At 36.3% G+C, this 18,437-nt stretch overlaps 1 protein-coding gene across 1 annotated transcript in view; it reads left to right on the plus strand.

The window, feature by feature from the left end:
- The first annotated feature begins 768 nt into the window (after positions 1 to 768).
- EMB (embigin) overlaps positions 769 to 18,437 on the plus strand; it is a 43,019-nt gene continuing 25,350 nt past the window's right edge. The window contains exons 1-3 of the mRNA XM_044657750.1: positions 769 to 862; positions 15,203 to 15,333; positions 17,435 to 17,444. Coding sequence (XP_044513685.1) covers positions 769 to 862; positions 15,203 to 15,333; positions 17,435 to 17,444 — 235 coding nt within the window. The remainder of the gene's footprint in view (positions 863 to 15,202; positions 15,334 to 17,434; positions 17,445 to 18,437) is intronic.

An 18,437-nucleotide genomic window follows, 5' to 3' on the forward strand; every position in this document is an offset into this window, starting at 1 on the left:
GAAAGGAAGGAAAATCCTCTTGCTGTAATATCTTTTAGACCTATAAACATGTCAGCTGTAATGATCAGGTTCTATGGCCATGCATCTCAGTTCTCTCTGCTGTGACCTGCATCTCTCAAATGAAGTCAATTTGCTCCAAAGATCCAAGCCCAGTCTTTTTCTTTTAACACAGGTGGCACATATAGGCCAGTAAATGAAAAAAGAAGAAAAAAGCCTTTAAAATAAAGATTCTTGGAGAGAAAGAATTTTTTTTCCTTACTCTGGGCGTTATCAAAATAATTAGGTGCAAGTTGTTTTAGGCAGCTTTAGCACCTTCCCAGGTCTTAGTTTATTGGACATGTAAGGCCATTTTTGCTTTGGTTAGCCTTAAGTCCTAGCTAAGATCTGCAGAGGCCAAGGTTGGGCAAGACATTGAGGCAGCTTAGCCACAGAAACTGAAGATAAACCAGCTTGAGCTGCAGGGCTGAATAATTGATGGAGGCAACATGTACTATTCAAAACTGTCCCGGGGTTAGGGCGAGGGGGGGAAAGAGTTTTTTTGGGGGAGGAGGAAAGGTTAGTCGAGCCCCTCCCACCTGCCTTTTCTCTAAGCTACTCCCTCTCCCCACCCACATCTACACTTCCTCCTCCGACAAACTGCGATGTCCTTCCCTTAGGTGGTTACTGGGGAACTAGCGGGCGACAACCTTCTGCTCAGTCGGACTAGCTGAAGTGGACTGTGCCTCCAGGGTCTCATCGAGGGTACTCTGCAGCGAGTTAACCAGCACCATGCGCTCCTCTCCGGGGGTTCTCTGGGCCCCTCTGTCTCTCAGTTTCCTCCTGTACGTGGCTGGTCCGTGCTTTTCTGAGGGCACGACCACAGGTAAAAGAAAGACATCTTCTCTGCGGCGTCTTTGAGGTTCTTGTTTCCTTCCTTAGGGTGGAGACAGCCAGAGAAAGCAGGGTAGGGGGGGAGATGATAGGGAGTACTGCGTTGCTGACCAGAAGCGCAGCTCATCTGTTCCATTTAGCATCCCCAGAGAGAAGTAAGCGCCCAGTCCAGGGAAGGAAGCAAGTTGTGGGGAAGAAAGCGGGAGTGGAAACCGGGGATGCCCAGGCCAAGGTGGGTGGAGAAACTAGGGTTTACGTCGCTTTGCTATTGGCTCGTGTGTCTGATACCGAGTTAAAGGAGAAAATGGAGAAACAGGGTGTCTCAGCCACATGAGAAACATGGTATCGCCACATCCCTTCCTTGGGTGAATCCAGAACTCATTTTGGAGTCTGGGTTTTAAGTAGGTTTATTCTTGTTTCAAGGACCCAAGTGCGGGTGGAGATAGGGAAGCTGAGAGCAGTGATAACCTCTGAAAGCTCTTTTCCCCTCAGATAGCCGCCCTCCTGCTAGTGATTATAAGACTTAAGAGCTCCTTTCTTCCTGGCAGGTGCACCTGCTTGAGGAAGGTGCTTTCTCTGTCTTTTCAGAGTTGAATTGTAGACCCCAGAAAAGGGAGACTCATGAGTTCCCAAGAAAAACTGTCCTATGTTTTCCCCTTTCTGGATTAAAATTTTTTTTTCTTTAGGTGTCCTGGAAACTTGGAGAGAGCAGGGATCTGTACATGTAAAGGTGTCCTGACCAAATCCAACAGCAAATTGGTCATTTTATTTTACATCATCTTAGCATCACCAGTTACTATTACATTAAAATGAGCTGGCAATAAGTTCCTATTTTTGGTATCCCCAGTCCTGAAAAGAAGTAAATCTAATGGAAGAGTATTTTTACATAAAGAACAAAACTATTACAAAATTGTAAATACTACAGAACCAAAGGCCTCTTTTAAAAAAAGAAATCTTAGCACATTCTATATTTATAACAAGCATTAGAGTATGTTTACTCTTTTTGGCCACAAAACATTACTATTAGCATCCATTTAAATTTGGGACCCACTTTTAGTTTAAGTATGTTTTTACTGTGCCTTTGTTCCCAATCTCATTCTGCTACCCTCTTTGTTCTACCCCATTTTGATTGTTAACATCCTGAAATTTTTATCCCCCCCCCCCCAAATATCCTCTGTCATCCCCTTTCCAAAATAATGACTTCTAGTTCTGAGTACCACCAACTACCACCTGGGATCAGTCAAAAGCACGTGTCTAATCACCATTTTATTTAAAATTTAAACTAAAGTGAATGTCTAGGGAAATACTAGAGGAAAAGAAATACTTGGTGTAGGGAAGTTGTAGGGCTGAGACCCTTGGCTCTATGAAATTATCCCTTTGATCTCCCTCTCCTACCTTATAGGTGAAATTAAATTAGAATAAAAGAAAGGCTTGAAGAAAAATAAATTATAATATCACAATAATAACCCTAGTAGAACTATGGAGGTCGGGGGCGAACTGGGCTCACTGCTCCATTCTTTGGACTGAATGTGTGTGTGTGTGTGTGTGTGTGTGTGTGTGTGTGTGTGTTTTGTGTTTCCAACACTTTCAGGTCTTGTTTTTCCATTTCCTACTTGGTTGAAGCCCCTAAAACAAAGGGACTGGGCTGGTTTGCTATAAATTAATCATACTTCTGATTTCATGGCAGATCCATGGGGATTATTGGCTTAATAAGAACAAGGAATATATAGTTAGAAGAATTCAGATCCGCTTCATGCTTTATTTTCTTCAGTCATCAGTTTCCTTATCCATTGCCTCTGAAAATTTTCTGATGTCACTGATAGGCAAAGAGGAGGAAGGAATACTCAGAAAGTTGATAAGAATGGGGGGGGGGGGAAGGAAGTGGAATAAGGAAGTTTTTAAATTCAGAGTCTAAACAAATAAAGAGTTTTCGATAAGAAAATACTTGTGGATGTGAACTGACTTGGGTCTTTAGTGAGGTGGAATTGGACATTTTTGCACCATAAGTTTTCTGTGTCATACAGTAGGCATTTACTAAATAATTGTTGCCTACTTTTTGTTGGGATTAGGTTTTCTAGCCTAGGCTACTTTTCTTAAGACCTTCTGCCACTCAGTTCTCTTTGCCCAATAAACTTTCCTAAATCCCCATTCTATTTTTTTAAACCCTTGATCCTAAGGCAGAAGAGCAGTAAGAGCTAGGCAATGAGGATTAAGTGACCTGCTCAGGGTCACACAGGTAGGAAGTATTTCAGGCTAGATTTAAACTCAAGGCTTCCCATCTCTAGGCTTGGTTATCTATCACCTGAGCCACCTAGCTGTCCAGTTCCCATTGTATTTTAATAGTGTCCAAGTCTGACTCTCAGGAGAGCTGAATATTCAGATCTTTACCAACAATGAATTTTGACCCATTTGGGAACTTCTAAACTTCTGAACTGTGTTGCCAGTTCAACCACTTACCAATTTCTTTTTGCCACTAGGCACTTTTTGCCTTTTTTCTTGATCTTATTTTGTGCATTCTAAATAGCTTCTCATGATCTCCAGTGTACTACTTAAGTTCCATTTGTGAATTGCACACTGAGATTCTGGGATAAAACGGTGAGTGGCAGGCCAGTGCAGAGTGACCACCTTATTATCAGAAATGTATTTTAGACTGAATTAGAGGCAGTTGATAAAGGTAGCTGATGCCATGGCTAGTTTACTAGGCCTGAAGTCAGGAAGATTCATACATTACAGGTTGGGTGACCTGCAAGTTTGTCTAAATCAGTTTTCTCACCTGTGAATAGGAATAACAATAGCATCTGCCTCTTGGTATAAGAAAACATTTTGTTCTAAAAAGAAAATGTGCAAAGCTGATTTCTATAGAAATTCATAGGCCTGTGGGAAAATATTTTAAAATTTCTGTACAGTTTTAAAATTATTTCTGTCTTATACAGTAAGCATTTACTAAATATCTTTGTTGGGATTAGGTTTTCCTCATGTAAGTTGCTTTTCCTTCTTTAGAAATGATCAAATGATCAATATTTGTAAAGTGCTTAGAATGGGTGTCTTAACACATAGATATTTAATAAATTAAAAATGCTTGTTCTAGCTTGAGTATTATATTTGAATGTACTATGGTGGGTTCAACTGAACATGGTTAGAATCCAAGGTTTGCCATCCACAGGAAATATAACACACATTGATTTGTTGCTATCTGAGAGAAAAACCCATTTTAGGAAGAAAGTTCCAAAATTTAATCTACAGAGACTAGGTGAGTAGCCTTTTCCCTCTTTAGTCTTTGTAATATACCATTTCATCATGCATCAATCAGTATCTCATGTGACAGTTAGATGTTGAAGTGGATAAAGTACTAGGCCCCATTATGAAGACTTGAATTCAAATTTAACCACAAGACACTCACTAGTTAGTAGTGACCCTAGACAAGTGAATTAATTTGTTTGCCTCAGTTTCCTCAACTGTAAAATTGTGATAATCATAGCATCTTCTAGGGTTGTTGAGAGTATCAAATGAGATCATATTTTAAAGTGCTCTCAATGCTCGTTTCCTTCCCTCCCATCAGCCTTCACAAAGAATGCTAGCCTGGCCAAACATCATCTTTGAATGTTTCCAAACCAACCTTTGGAACAACATTTTGTTAATTCACTATTGCTATACTCAGGAAGTGTTTCCAGTTAATTTTGCTTTAAGAAAACAAACGAATGGGGGTAGCTAGGTGGCTGGGTGGATAGAGCCAGACCCAGAGACAGGAGGTCCTGGGTTCAAATGTGGCCTCAGACACTTCCTACCTGTATGAGTATTGGTATGTCACTTTAATTGCCAACCCTTACTCTTCTTCCTTGGAACCAATACTTTGTATGGCTTCTAAGACTGAAGGTAAGAATTAAAAACAAAACAAAACAAAACAAAAACCTTACCTGTGATTTCATTGACATTACATTTTTCCAGTGAAACATTTTCTCTTAAGTGTATTTGAACACATTTCTACAAATTATAGCCTTAGGTAGTTACCTAGAGGTTGATTTGACTGGCCCATTGACTCACCAGCCTGTAAGTACTACTTCCCTGTCCACTACTCCAAACTGCCTATATGTAACCATTTAAATAATAAAAATACTATATGGGAGAATTGAATTATCTTCCTACTTAGTGTTGGAAGTTATTTGGACCCCCAAGGCATAATTGCTTTGGAAGCTTCTCTATGGGGACTAAGAGACAAGTCAAAATGAAAGAGTTTTGAAAGTGAGTCTGAAAGAGGTGTCTTCTGGGAAAACATTCTCAAAATGAATTAAACTTGTCCTTGGTATCTCTTACTCTTTTCAACTGAAACCAACTGCATAGTCAAATTACTGGCAAGTCTACATAATCACATAGTGGAAAATTCATGTCTTCCCTCATGGCTTTAACCATAAGTACTATTTTCTCCACCAGTGTGCTTCAGTCCTCTCTTCTGCTATTATTGCCAACCTAAAGTTCTCTTTTTTCAAAGTAAATTTTATTGATAACTTATACTATAGTAGTTATGTCTGAAAATATTCCTTTCTTCAATACCCACCAAAGTAAATTGTCTGTTATAATCATGAAAAACAATCACAGTTAATGATTCAGTAACTGTCTGTTATTTTACACATTATTTGACCTACTATTTCCTCTCCTTTGTTCCATGAGGAAAGAAGTTTGCTTGACAAACATCTATCTATCCTCTAGGATGGCACTGATCTTTTCCTTCTAGAGATCTCATTTATATTATTGTAGTCATTGTTTTTATTCTCTTCCTTTTTTTTTCACTCTGCCTCTATTCATGCAAATGTTCCTATATTTCTCTGGATCTCTCATTTATAATTTTTTCCTGAATAATTCTATATTCCATCATATTCATATATTTGACAGCACTTTCTGCCATTACTCAGTTGCTGAGCATCCATTTTATTTCTTTGTTACCACAAAGAATTTTACATGAAAAAGGAAAATTACATTTTCTTTGTTATCACAGAGAACTAACTAGCACAATCTCTTAAAAAAGATGTTTGAAGTTTAGAAAGATGCTAACGGAGAAAAAAAATATTTAATGTAATGGCCTAACCATTTACATCAACATCAAATATATTCAACATCAGTGCCTTCTATTTCTAGAATACATAGAAAAGTTAGATAAGACATTTCCTCTAGTAATGGGGTTTATATTCCTTTTAAATCCATTTCTCGAGGTCACACATTACTTGTTTTTGTAATTACTAAAAGTATAGTTTTTTATATACCATACTCATTTGAAGCAATACTAGCATTTTCCTATGTCTTTTATATGTGAAGATAATCAAATGATTTTGATCTAGAAGAGACCTTAAAGTTCTTTTAATCCTATTCTTTATGAAGGAAGAAACTAAGATCTGAAGAGGTTAAAGTGACTTGTTCAATATTAAGAAACATAAGGTCCTCAAGGATAGAGACTATTTCATCTTTTATTTGTATCCTCAATACTTAGCATCAGCTGTGGGACATAGTAGCATAAATGCTTGCTATTTGATAGAATTAGGAAGGAGGGTGGTATAGTAGAAATCTGAATGAAGAGTTAAACTATAGGAGAATAATCTCACTAATCTCACTATATAATGCAAAGAGCCCACTCTTCCCTTGGTTGGGTCTCTGGAGGTAGGATGGCGTGGTGAAGAATGAAATGAAAACGAGCCAGAGTGCAAGTCAAATTGTAGAGGCTGTTCCTTCTTGTGCCATCTGCTAATTTTTATTTTTATATCTTTTTTCTTTATGATCTCATACAGGTTTTGATTTTCCCATACATTCAAAATCACATATTAACTTTTGAAACATCATATGATTGGCTTTTACTAATTATCTTACTGTGGTTAAACAAAGAAGCAGGCTTGTCAAGAATTATTCATTACGGGGTGGCTTAGTTGGAACTTATTATTTTCAGCCATGCGTAAGGTACAAGTACAACAGTTCCTAGCTAAGCATAATAGTTAATTTTCTTTTGACTAATTAAATCATGTATATATTTATGTGATATTCTCCATTCTCATCATAAATCAAGGAAATGGTTAAGTTAGTTGATTACATCTAATAAGATACAATAATATCAGTCTGGTCCAAGTTTTGTTCCCATGGTGTTCTTTCTGCTATAGGATCACTAAGAATACAGTTCTGGTAGGGTGATTCTGTGCTAATTTGTCATTGCCTTAATTTCTTTGTGTTTCACTGTTTCTTTGGTCTAGGAGTTTGGGAACAAACTCAGGCCAGGTATTTTCTTGCTGGGAACTTTAGAAACTTGCATTAACTCACTAACTGCTGGTTTTCTGCTGGGCTGATTTTACGGGAAATTTCTATACTCTAGGGGGTTGTACAGGGGTTTATTTTGGGATAGTGGGTAGTCTATGGCTGTGATTGTTCTTGTCATGAACCTGTATTGTTTTTTGTGTCCCCTTTGAGCCGGAGAAGGATATTGATTGCAATAATTTCAATGCAAGTGAATGTCACTGTAAAAAGAGTCACATAGGGGAAACCGAGTGTGGAATTTCCATCCTGACAACCTGTCGTGCTGGATTGTCAGAGCTTGTGAGTAACCGTGCTAACCTCACAGCCTCAATGGCTTCCAGCAATATAACATTATGTGTAGAAAGTAATAACCTTTCCAAATCTTGTATTTTTTTTCTATAAAGGTAGGAAAATATTACCTTCAATGTCTACCATAATAGTCCTGGGGAAGATTAACTGTGATAATGTATATAAAATTGGCTTTGCTAACCTGTAAAGAACCATATAGATGCAGTATAAGGTTTTTTTTTTGTTGTTTTTTTTTTTGAGGGGAGGGGACAGAGGAATCCAGAAGCCAGGCTTTCTGGAGCTATCCAATGTGAAAGCACCATTGCAGAACAAGGATAAATTATTCTTTCTTATTCAGTTCTCTACATACCCAAGGATTTACAAGATGAGTTTTTACATTAATTAAGAATTAAGACATGATTGATTAAATCATATTCCCAAAATGTCCATCCTGGCACAAAAAAAGATGTTTTAGGAACATAAAATATTTGGTAAATATTAAGCATAGTGAAATCTAAATGGGAAAACTTTGATATACATTACTGGTAATTAAAAAAAAAAACCTCACCTGTGCCTGTCCAAAGGTCAGATTAATGCATTAAGAAATCTAGAAAACTCTTACTTTGTCTTTTGTGTAGAGACTTTACAAAAAATGTTGGAATACAAAATCTAGAACATACCCGATTGATTCATAAGGAAAAAACTTGATTTGTGAATTTACTTACTTTATCGGGGTGTATATTAGGGATGGAAAGTTCGGCTTATGTTTTCAAAATGACCCCACCTTATTTAATCCTGACATATTGTTTAAGTGAAAACACATCTCAGTTATTTACTAGGTATTAAGGAAGTCTAGAATTCCCTCTAGATATGATAGGAAATATTTTTGCATTGGTTGAGGTAGGTAGTCCAATTGTATGGAGCTTTAAAAACAAGCAAGTCTGGCAAAAGGCAGGAAGGTGGGGACACATTTTAAGAGCTGAGTCAGAAAGGATTAGTACCACAAGGGAAATTTGAGAAAGGAGAGAGAAAAAATAGGTCCAAGCTGTGGTAGAGAAGGTAGTGATTGAGGATGGCCAGGCCATAAACCCAATAAAAATCTAAAAGCACAATATTTATGCTGATATTACCAGTTATCCCCACCTCATCAAGGATTGAGGGAAATTCCAAGAATAGATCTATTCTCTCCACAGATTCCCTTTCTTGGTACCTGTCTATTAAAAGATATTGTAATAGATTCTGCTTCCTTCCACATGTTCCTTGTAACATGAATTTTGACTATCAAAGGTGATAGAACTTAGAGGTGAATATGAGTGTAAATTATGTCAAAGAGCCCAGATACCCTTCAAATTTTGGAGATTTCACACTTACTGTACCCCTTTTTAGGCACCCCAAAACATCCTTTGGATTTTAAAGGTGAAAAGTTTTAATTTTAAGACTGAGACTACAACGGGCTTCTTTCTCACCTTCCCCCATTAGGATGGAGACAAATTCTTTATATGTAAACATACTTGTTAAAATGATGTAGCAGAGAAAAGTGGACATGCCCACTGTGAGCCATTCTAAACATCTCTTTACTCCTGGTGTCCTGACACTTGTCTAAAGTAATGTCAGAGTGCTCTAATCAATGAGGCTTGAGAAAGGGACCCCAGAAAGAGCATAAATAGGAGTACAGGAAGGAAGTAGGGACATTTTCCTTGGAATTCCAGATTAAGTAGGTGTATAGTCATGCTCTGGCCAACTCTGGGGATTGGTGGGGAATGGGGGAACGGGTAGGAGGAGAGGCAGAGCTGAAGGTCACATGGTGTCTGATGTCTCCTTTTACTTTGGCCTACTTTTTATCATTTAATAAATAATTATGAATTAAGTTACAGTCTCCAGGGAATTTAAAGCATAACAAAATGTTACTGATTTTCCTAACTGGGGGCTCAGAGCAATTGTTAATTGTTCTCAGTTTTTCACTTAATAAAAATATCCCCAGAGGCAGCTGGGTGGCTCAGTGGATTGACTGTCAGGCCCAGAGACTGGAGGTTGTGGGTTCAAACCCGACCTCAGATACTTCCTAGCTGTGGGACCCTGGGCAAGTCACTTAACCCCCATTGCCTAGCCCTTACCACTCTTATTGATTCCAAGACAGAAGGTAAGGGCCTCCAAAAAACAAATAAATAAATAAAGATTATCCCTAAAGCAGCCAAGGGTAGAATATTATGGACCTAAGAGATTATTGTATTGCCTCCAGATTTAAAGCAAGCTAGTTAATTGTAACACTGTTACATTAGTTTTTTATTATGCTCTCAGTGTTGCCCTTCAAAAGATTTACCATGTAAAGACTTTCTAGTCAAGGTTTCTTTTATTAAAATGAGAATGAGGTCTCAAATGACCGATTTCTAATCCAAAGAAGTGTCATCATTAGATAGGAACTAATGTAATATTCCCTGAGTTCTAAAGTTTCTTTTTATTAAATGCAATCTAGTTTATTGAACAACGTTGAAGGACTAAAATAGGCACAATCTATTTGAAAAATCAAAATAGCTAGTTTTTAAAAATTAAAGCTCATTTATTTATTTATTTAAGAAGATTTTCCCATGGTTGCATGATTCATGTTCTTTCCCTCCCTTCCTCCCACACCCCTCCCGTAGCCAATGAGCAATTCCACTGGGTTTTACATGTATCATTGATCAAGACCTATTTCCATGTTATTAATCAAAATAGCTAGTTTTTGGCAGAGTTAGTGTGAGGATGTGGTAATACCTACCTTGTCATTTTGAAATACTTAACTCAGCCAGAGTTTCTTGGTAGTCAGCTTACATCTGCTTGATTCTCTTGCCAATTTCTGTTAATGTCAGCATCAGCCAAGGTCTTTCATGAAACTACCTTATGCCAACTGTAGTCTCTTTAAAAGGAATAATGTTTACTTTATCACTAATTTGAAGGAATATTCATATGTTTGTGGATTATGTTTGTAAAGTATTTAAAATTTCAAAAACACCAAAGATATCTATGAATTCTCTCATTTTAACATTATAGCAGCTAGTAAGGTAAATTACAGTTTTTATAAAAATTGAGCTCAGGTGAAATTGTCAATCTCTTTGCACTGTTGAGGTAGATGAGGGAGAAGATGAATTTTCTTCCTTTTCCTACTTTTGCTTTTTGGGTATACTGTTTCTAGTGAATCAATTTTCTTTTGATTTTAAGGAATGCCATCTTGCCACACAGTTCTAAGTACATCCTAAATTGTCATAGCAAAGAAAAACTGCAACTTCTCAGTCATTCCTTTTTTTTTTAAATAGGTTTGCTAATACCTTTCTTTTTAAAAAATCATCCCAATTATCCCCAGTATGTGTCCCCTTCCACCTAACAGAGGAAGGGTAGACAATGGGGGTCAAGTGACTTGTGGGGGGGGTCACATGGCTGGGAAGTGTCTGAGGCCAGATTTGAACCTAGGACCTCCCATCTCCTGGCCTGGTTCTCAATCCACTGAGCTACCCAGTTGCCCCTATACTTAATCTTTATAGTTTTTCTACATTCATCTTTTATTTTGGGGGGTAGTATGTATTCTTTCCATTTACATTATTATAGTCATTGTTTATATTATATTTTCTGCTCTGTTCATTTCACGCTGTATCAAATGACATTTTTTCATCTATATTTATCACATGCATTATTTGTGCCAAAATTGTATTTTCTTTGAGGCTTTGTTGCATATCCTTTGTATTTCATTCTTTTCTCCTGGATTTGTGCCTTGAGCTTCCCTGCCACCATAATAACTGTTTATAGGGATTTTGTTGTTGTTGTGATTCATTTTTCAAGCCTACTTCTTGACTTCTGACTTCATGTTTAAGCCTGGGCTTTGCATCATTTCTGGTAGGAAGGACAAGGTTGGCCTTCTTGAATCTTTCTTGGGTATTGGATGTTGTATTATTCAAGGATTTATTTCAGACCAGCTTGCTCTTCTTGAACTGAATTCTGCCATACTGTAAGAAAATTTTCCCATAAGGGTAACTCATCCTGGGAGATTGCATCAGCATTGATATTTCCAACTCATAAACATTTTCAATATTCTCTAATTGGGAACTAGAGTATGGAATAAAGAACTCCACCCAAAAACCTCCATTTAAAGAAGGCTCCCAGGCCTGCCATCTCTTCATTTATGGTCATTTCACACTCCTTGGACTTGATTCTATTCTCTTCTTTCTAATACCTGCTTCCCCTTCTTATTTTGTGTTTTATCTTCCTCCATTAGAGTGAATGATTCTTGAGGGCAGGGACTTTTTTTCTTTCTTTTTTTAAGTGCTTAGCACATAGTAGGTAGATACATAAATATTTATTGACTAGCTGATGAGATAACAGGGAAAGACTGGGGACCTTTAAATGTTCAGTATTTCTGATATGATTCAGGACAATATCTGATTGTTATTTTTTGTGGTTGAGGTCTTCATTACAGTTTCTGACCTGAGTTTTGGTCTGAGCAAGAGTAGACTACAGGTAGACTGTTGCCCTATCAGCCCAAAAGCTGAAAAGCTCTCTAGGTTCAGAGTGGGAGAATTGTATACTCCCTTTTGGTTTGGAATTCCTGCTCTGGTTAATTCCTCTGCAGGCTGCCTTTGATTCTGGAAGTCACATCCTTGTTTGAGCCATGCTACTGTTCTATGTTTCTGAACTTCCTCTTTCTAGGTACATTGCCAACTCCTAAGGAGCTCACTGCCTAGGAATATCAGCCTCAGGCCACTGGTCCTCTGTTAGCTCTGGATCTGTTCAAATAAATCTTGGTTTGATCTGTGATAAAGAACAGGGGTAGGGTACAACAAAGCTGCCAGTTGGAATCTGTCTTCATTATACTACCTCAAAATGGGCCAGGAGATCCTTGGTATGGGTCTGAGATCTCTTGTTTTCTTGTATAGCTTCTTTCTAGGTACTATACTGATTTTTGTGTTGCATGCTCTTAACCCAAACCCTATCCTCAGTATCCTAAGACTTTTCTCTCTTCACTATTCTTAAATGTCCTATGACTTCTCTCAGATTTTCTCATCAGGATTAGTGTGGAAATTTTTTTAGGTCTGTGTGGATAGGTTTGAAGAGCAGAGGGGATCAGCTGACTGCTTTCTCTTACTCTGATATCTTAGTTCCCCCTCCCAAATTCTTCAAACTTTGTTTAAATTGAATGGAAAAGTTTAAAGGATGCAGACTATTCTATTATAGTAACTGTCTCCCTACCTCCATCCCTAAGATAAGGAGTTGGGGTTGTTTTATTTTTTTAATTTTTGCTTGTCTTCTTTTCTTTAAGATTATTTTTTAACATTTTTTTCTTTTTAAATTTGATTTTCCAAAATCTTTCCCTGTCTCATTACCTTCCCCATCCACTGAGAAAGCAAAGAAAATGTTATTAATTATGCATGCGAATCATGAAAAACACATTTCCATATTAACCATATTTCAAAAAAAGGAAGAAAAACAAAGCTAGAAAATTATATTTCAATTTGTACTCAGTTCATCAGTTATCTTTCAGGAGGTAGGTGGTGTTTTTTCATCATGAATCCTTTGGAATTATCTTGGATCATTATCATTGTATTAAGCCAAGTCTCTTACAGTGGATCATCATTACAACAATTCTGTTACTGTACACATTGATCTTTTGATTCTTCTCACCATTCTCTTCATTAGTTTACATAAGTCTTTCCATGTCCTTCCAAAATCACCCTGCTTTGTCATTTCCCACAGCATAATGATATTATATCACAATTATATTCTATAACTTAGTCCATCATTCCCCAATTGATGAGCATCCTCTCAATTTCCAATTCTTTGCCACCCCAATACATATAGGTCCTTTTTTATTGATCTCTTTGGGATAAATACCTAGCAGTGTTATTCCTTGGACAAGGGGTATGCACAGTTTTAGAGCCCTTTGAGCATCATTCCAAATTGTTTTGCAGGATGAATAGGACCATTTCATAACTCTATAAACAGTTCTTTAATGTATCTATTTTTCCTTATCCCCTCCAACACTTCTCATTTCAGACAGGTGTGAAGTGGTATTTTAATTTGCATTTCTAAAATCAATAGTGATTTGGAGCATGTTTTATATGACTATAGATAGCTTTGATTGCTTTTGAAAACTGCTCCTCATCCTTTGACCATTTAGCAGTTGGGGAATGGCTCTTATTTTTAAAATTTGATTCAGTTCCATATTTGGTATGTTTTAAAAAATGAGGTTTTTATCAGAGAAATATTGTAAAATTCTTTTGATATAAATTCATTGTTAAGGGTATCTTTCAGCAAAATGTAATTTCCCTGATTATCTCTTTTAATTAGGTCTGTTTTTGCTTTTGCTTTGTCTGATGTCGTGATTGCTACCCTTGCCTTTTTTTTTTTTTTTTTACTTCAGCTGAAGCATATTAGATTCTACTCCAGCTCTTTTTTTTAAACTGATCTTTCTGTTTTAAGTGTGTCTCTTATAAACAATGTGTGTTAGATTCTGTCTCCTAAAACATTTTGCTGTCTGCTTGCCTTTTATGGATAAGCACATCCCATACATTATACTCTCATCCCTAAACAGAAGTATGGTTTGGTTTAAACCACTCCTCTCTGTTTTCCCCTTTATTGCCCCCCTTTCCCTACTCCCCCATTTCTTTTATCACCGCCTCCTATTTTTTAATTGGGCAAGTTACATTTCTACACATAAATGATTGCATATATATGCACATATATACAGACACATATTCTTCCTTCTTTGAACCATTTCTGCTGAGAATGAGGTTTAAGCATTACCTGCCACACCTGCATTGTAAAAACTCTTCCTTGCTTATCTTTTTTGTCAGAAAAAAAATTCTCCATTCTACCTCTTCCTTCCCCCTTCTTCTGGTTCATCCTTCTTTCTTCCGTATTCATTTTTTTTGAGATCATTCCAACCTAATTGACTCACATCCATACTCTATTCATAAATTCCTTTTAACTGTTCTAATGTTAAAATTCTTAGGAATTACGTGTACCTTCCTACATAGGAATGTAAATAGTTTAACCTTGTTTAGTCTCTTATAATTACTCTTTCATATTTACCTTTTTATGCTTCTTTTCAATCTTGGATTTGAATGCCAAATTTTCTATTCAACTGGTCTTTTCATCAGGAATGTTTAGAAGTCCTCTATTTTGTTAAAATTATTCTATTAAGTATTCTTTTTCCTCTCTAAAGAATTCCACTTAGTTTTGTAGGTGATTATTGGTTATAATCCTAGTTCCTTTGCCTCTCAGAGTACCATATGGCAAGTCCAAGCCAACTGTTAAATTTTCAGTTTGAGAATTTGCACCTGGGAAATAGGCAAATGCTACAAATATCAGCTTGGTATACTTTTTTGTTGGTTGTCTAGACTTCAGAAAGTGATGGAGAATATGTTAATAATAAAGATCAAACTAAAAAGTATATTGAATTAAAAAAAAAAGATCCAGTTGTTAAACATTTACCACTAAAGCCTTAGTTAAAATAAAAGAAATAATTTCTTTGAGTCCTGGGAAAAAGTATATATGGGTCTAATTTAAGATGAGCTGCATACTATTTTTAAAGGAAAATTATTCATTTAAAATACTAGTTTTTAAGCATGAATTAGACCAAAAACCTACCCAGAAAAAAGATCTATTTTTAATCATTCTGTCTGCATCTTCATAGCATATTAAATAATATGTATATAATATTGTGTTACAAATCAGTTTTTCAAAGAATTATCTGGTATATGCTGGTATATGTATGGAAATTAACAAAATTACATTTTCTTTTTTCTAATAGATGCAGATTTCACTACTGAAATTCCCACTGAAGAAACTATAAGTATGGACAAGGAAAATGCAACAAGTTCAACTGAATTTTACCCAGAACCAATCTCTATGGAGGCTAGCCTCCTTGTAATGGGTAAATATGTATGGTATTTAATGCACTTCGAATTGGTCAAATGAAATACACATTTAGATTATTTTCTAATCTTGCTGAATTTATATTTTTCAGCATCCTTAGTATCCATTGTGACATTGTACTGTTTTTTTCTGATAAAAGTTCTCAAGTTTATTTATAGATGAATTTTTATAATTATTCATAATTTTAAGTGGAGAGGAAAAGAAATTTAGTTACTTTCAACTAAAATTCTTAGTGTCTTGTCTCCTTCCATGAAGACCTTCACTTTTATAAGGGAATTAACTCTTGCCACAATTACTGGCCCCATATTTTTCTAGAGGAAATGACTAAAATTATAAGCCATATTTTTACCCTGGCAAAATGGTTATATTTTGTCCAAGTGCGTGGACACTTGGACTAATGTGGACTGATGGCCACATGGATTTTGTGAATCCATCAAAGCATTCAGTGAATAGACTGGCAAAAAAACCATAATAATAATTAGAATTTATATAATGCTTTAATTTTGTGAAAAACTTTATATATAGGGTGTCCCCAAAATCTTGTAGTAGTTTTAAACTATTTAACTAAATATTTAATTATTATATTATTATAAAATATGAATTTAAACTATGAAAGCTAGGTTAAAATTGCCCTTAGACTTTTGGGACGCTATATTAAATCATTTGGCTCTCATGATAAAGTAGTTTCTATTATTGCTCCCATTTTACAGATAAGAAAACTAAGGCACAGATAAATTAATTGACTTGAATAGGAGTTACACCATTAGTAAGTGTCTGTGGCAGGATTTTAGAGTCAAATTGTTCTTATTCAAGTCCATGCATTGTACCATATGAAGAGTAAACTTTGGAACTTTGAAAGACTTTTAACCTTCAGAATCCTCCCTCACTTTCTCCCTCTCTTCCTCCCACTATGTCTACCATCTTATTATAAGTGTTTAATAAAAGCTTATTGACTCAATTGTTCAGGAATAATTTTTACAATAGCAATTTTTAGTTCTTGAACAGTAAGAATAATTATGTTTTAAGAGGTTTTAGCACATTAAAAATAGCCATTTTTATTATTTGATACAATAGAATAGCATGATAAAAATTTTATTTTGCTTTGAAGTTACTTCTAGTTGGTTTAAGCAGTTTTAGCAATTGTATTTGCTGAGACTATGGTTAAGGCACATTTTCAAACTCTTTTATTTTACTTTTGTTTGAATGTATTTAATAGGCATCAGAGACTTTCTAATATCACTGGCATTTTTACTCTGGATTTTTGATGGCATATGTGCAATACTGCTACATAAGAGCTTCTTATTCTAAATTTCCTGTCTTGGTATTTGGTCCAACCATTTCTTTTCTTTTCTACCCATTTGATAAACTTTATTGTCTACTTATCACTTTCACGAGGAATTCTAAAAATCCAAAAATGGGAAGCTCTTTTATAACCTGCTGTCTCCATCTTTCCAGTATTTTTACATTTAATAGATACTCCAGACTTTGCATTTCAATGACACTAGCTTTCTTGTTGTTATTCGCAAGGCACTCTATCTCTGGTTTCTGGCATTTTCACTAGTTGTACCTGACATCTAGAACACTTCCTCCTCATCCCTGCTTCCTGGCTTCTGTAATTTCTTTCAAGTCTCAGTTAAAATTCCACCTCAAAAAAAATCCTTTCCTGAGCCAGCTTAATCCTAGGGCCTTCCTTCTGTTGATTATCTCCAGTTTACCTGTATATAACTTCTTTGCCCATAACTGTAGGCACATAATTGTTTGAATGCTTTTTTTCCCTCCCCATTAGACTGAGAATTCCTTTCCCAGTGCTTAACACTGTACCTGACACATAACATTCTTGATAAATATTTATTGCTTGACCATTGTTGATTGTGTAATAGTCCCTCACTTTAGAGTTGTTTCACTTTTACTTTATCTCCCCCCCACTCCCTTTTCCCTTTCTGGCCATTTGGCAGTTGGTCCTTTAGGCCAAAACATTTTTGAGAGTTTCAGACAAATATATCAATTTCCATAATTTCTGATCACCAAAATTAATACTATCTCTTTCCACACTTACCTATTGATATAACTAATGCATCAAATGAAGACTAAAGTGTCAACTGGATAGGACATGCCAGGTCCAGAATTCAACCAATCTGACAGGTCTGATAAATTAGGCAGCCCTGGGGTACCTATGGTAGTCTGTATCTAAGCAAGCAAGGGTCAAGTCCAACATTGTCTGCCAAATCGGTGAGAGACAGATGGCCATTATAGATCTAAGCAAGCTAGAGTTCTGGCAGCCAGGTAGTTACGGTAACAGTGTTCAAGGATCAAGAAACCACTTGGAATAATCTAGGCAACAAAAGATTAGGAGATAGGTAAAGGGTCTAAATTACAGGAATGTTAGAGCAGTTGATGAAATAGAGCTTGAAAGTGAATGAACAAAGGGCTTTGTGAAGCAAAGATGCCTTTTGTACTTCCTCTCCCCTGCTAGAACTGTCTCACAGTGGTGTGAGAAGAGTCTGCAAGTAGAGGCACGTAAATGTATCATGTCTGGAATAGGGGAACGAGGAGCAGGGAACAAAGCAACTAGCAAAGAAAATTACCACTTGTATTTTAAATAAGTTTGTGTTGAGGATTATGAATTATATCTCTCCTCTCTCTTTATTACTGTTACTATTTTTAAAACCCTTACTTCTGTTTTAGAAGTTCCAAGGCAGAAGAGTGGTAAGGGCTAGGCAATGGGAGTTTGCTAGGAAGTGTCTGATCTGAACCCAGGACTTCCCACCTTAGGCTTGGTTCTCAGTTTCTTGAGCCACCTAGCCAACTCCTATTATTATTAGTATTTTTTAAACTGGTCCATACCTTGATTTGACTGTACTAAGATCAGTGTCTTCTATAATATGGCATATTGTATAAATGGAAATTTCAAACCTTGGACTTCATCCCCATAAGTCCTTAGTTTTCCTAAAATTTTCTTTAATGTCTCCTGCACCTCCACATTTGCATGGTCATGTTATTGTTTTATAGTTGGCTGTAACTCTTCCCTCTTGCTCTTTTACTCCTGGAAGCGGGTTGTGTGAGTTTATCACCTTTTCCCTCTATTTTTTATGTTACTTTATTATTAATAA

Source organism: Gracilinanus agilis, chromosome 1 (assembly GCF_016433145.1).
Source record: "Gracilinanus agilis isolate LMUSP501 chromosome 1, AgileGrace, whole genome shotgun sequence".
In the NCBI taxonomy this organism is placed as follows: domain Eukaryota; kingdom Metazoa; phylum Chordata; class Mammalia; order Didelphimorphia; family Didelphidae; genus Gracilinanus; species Gracilinanus agilis.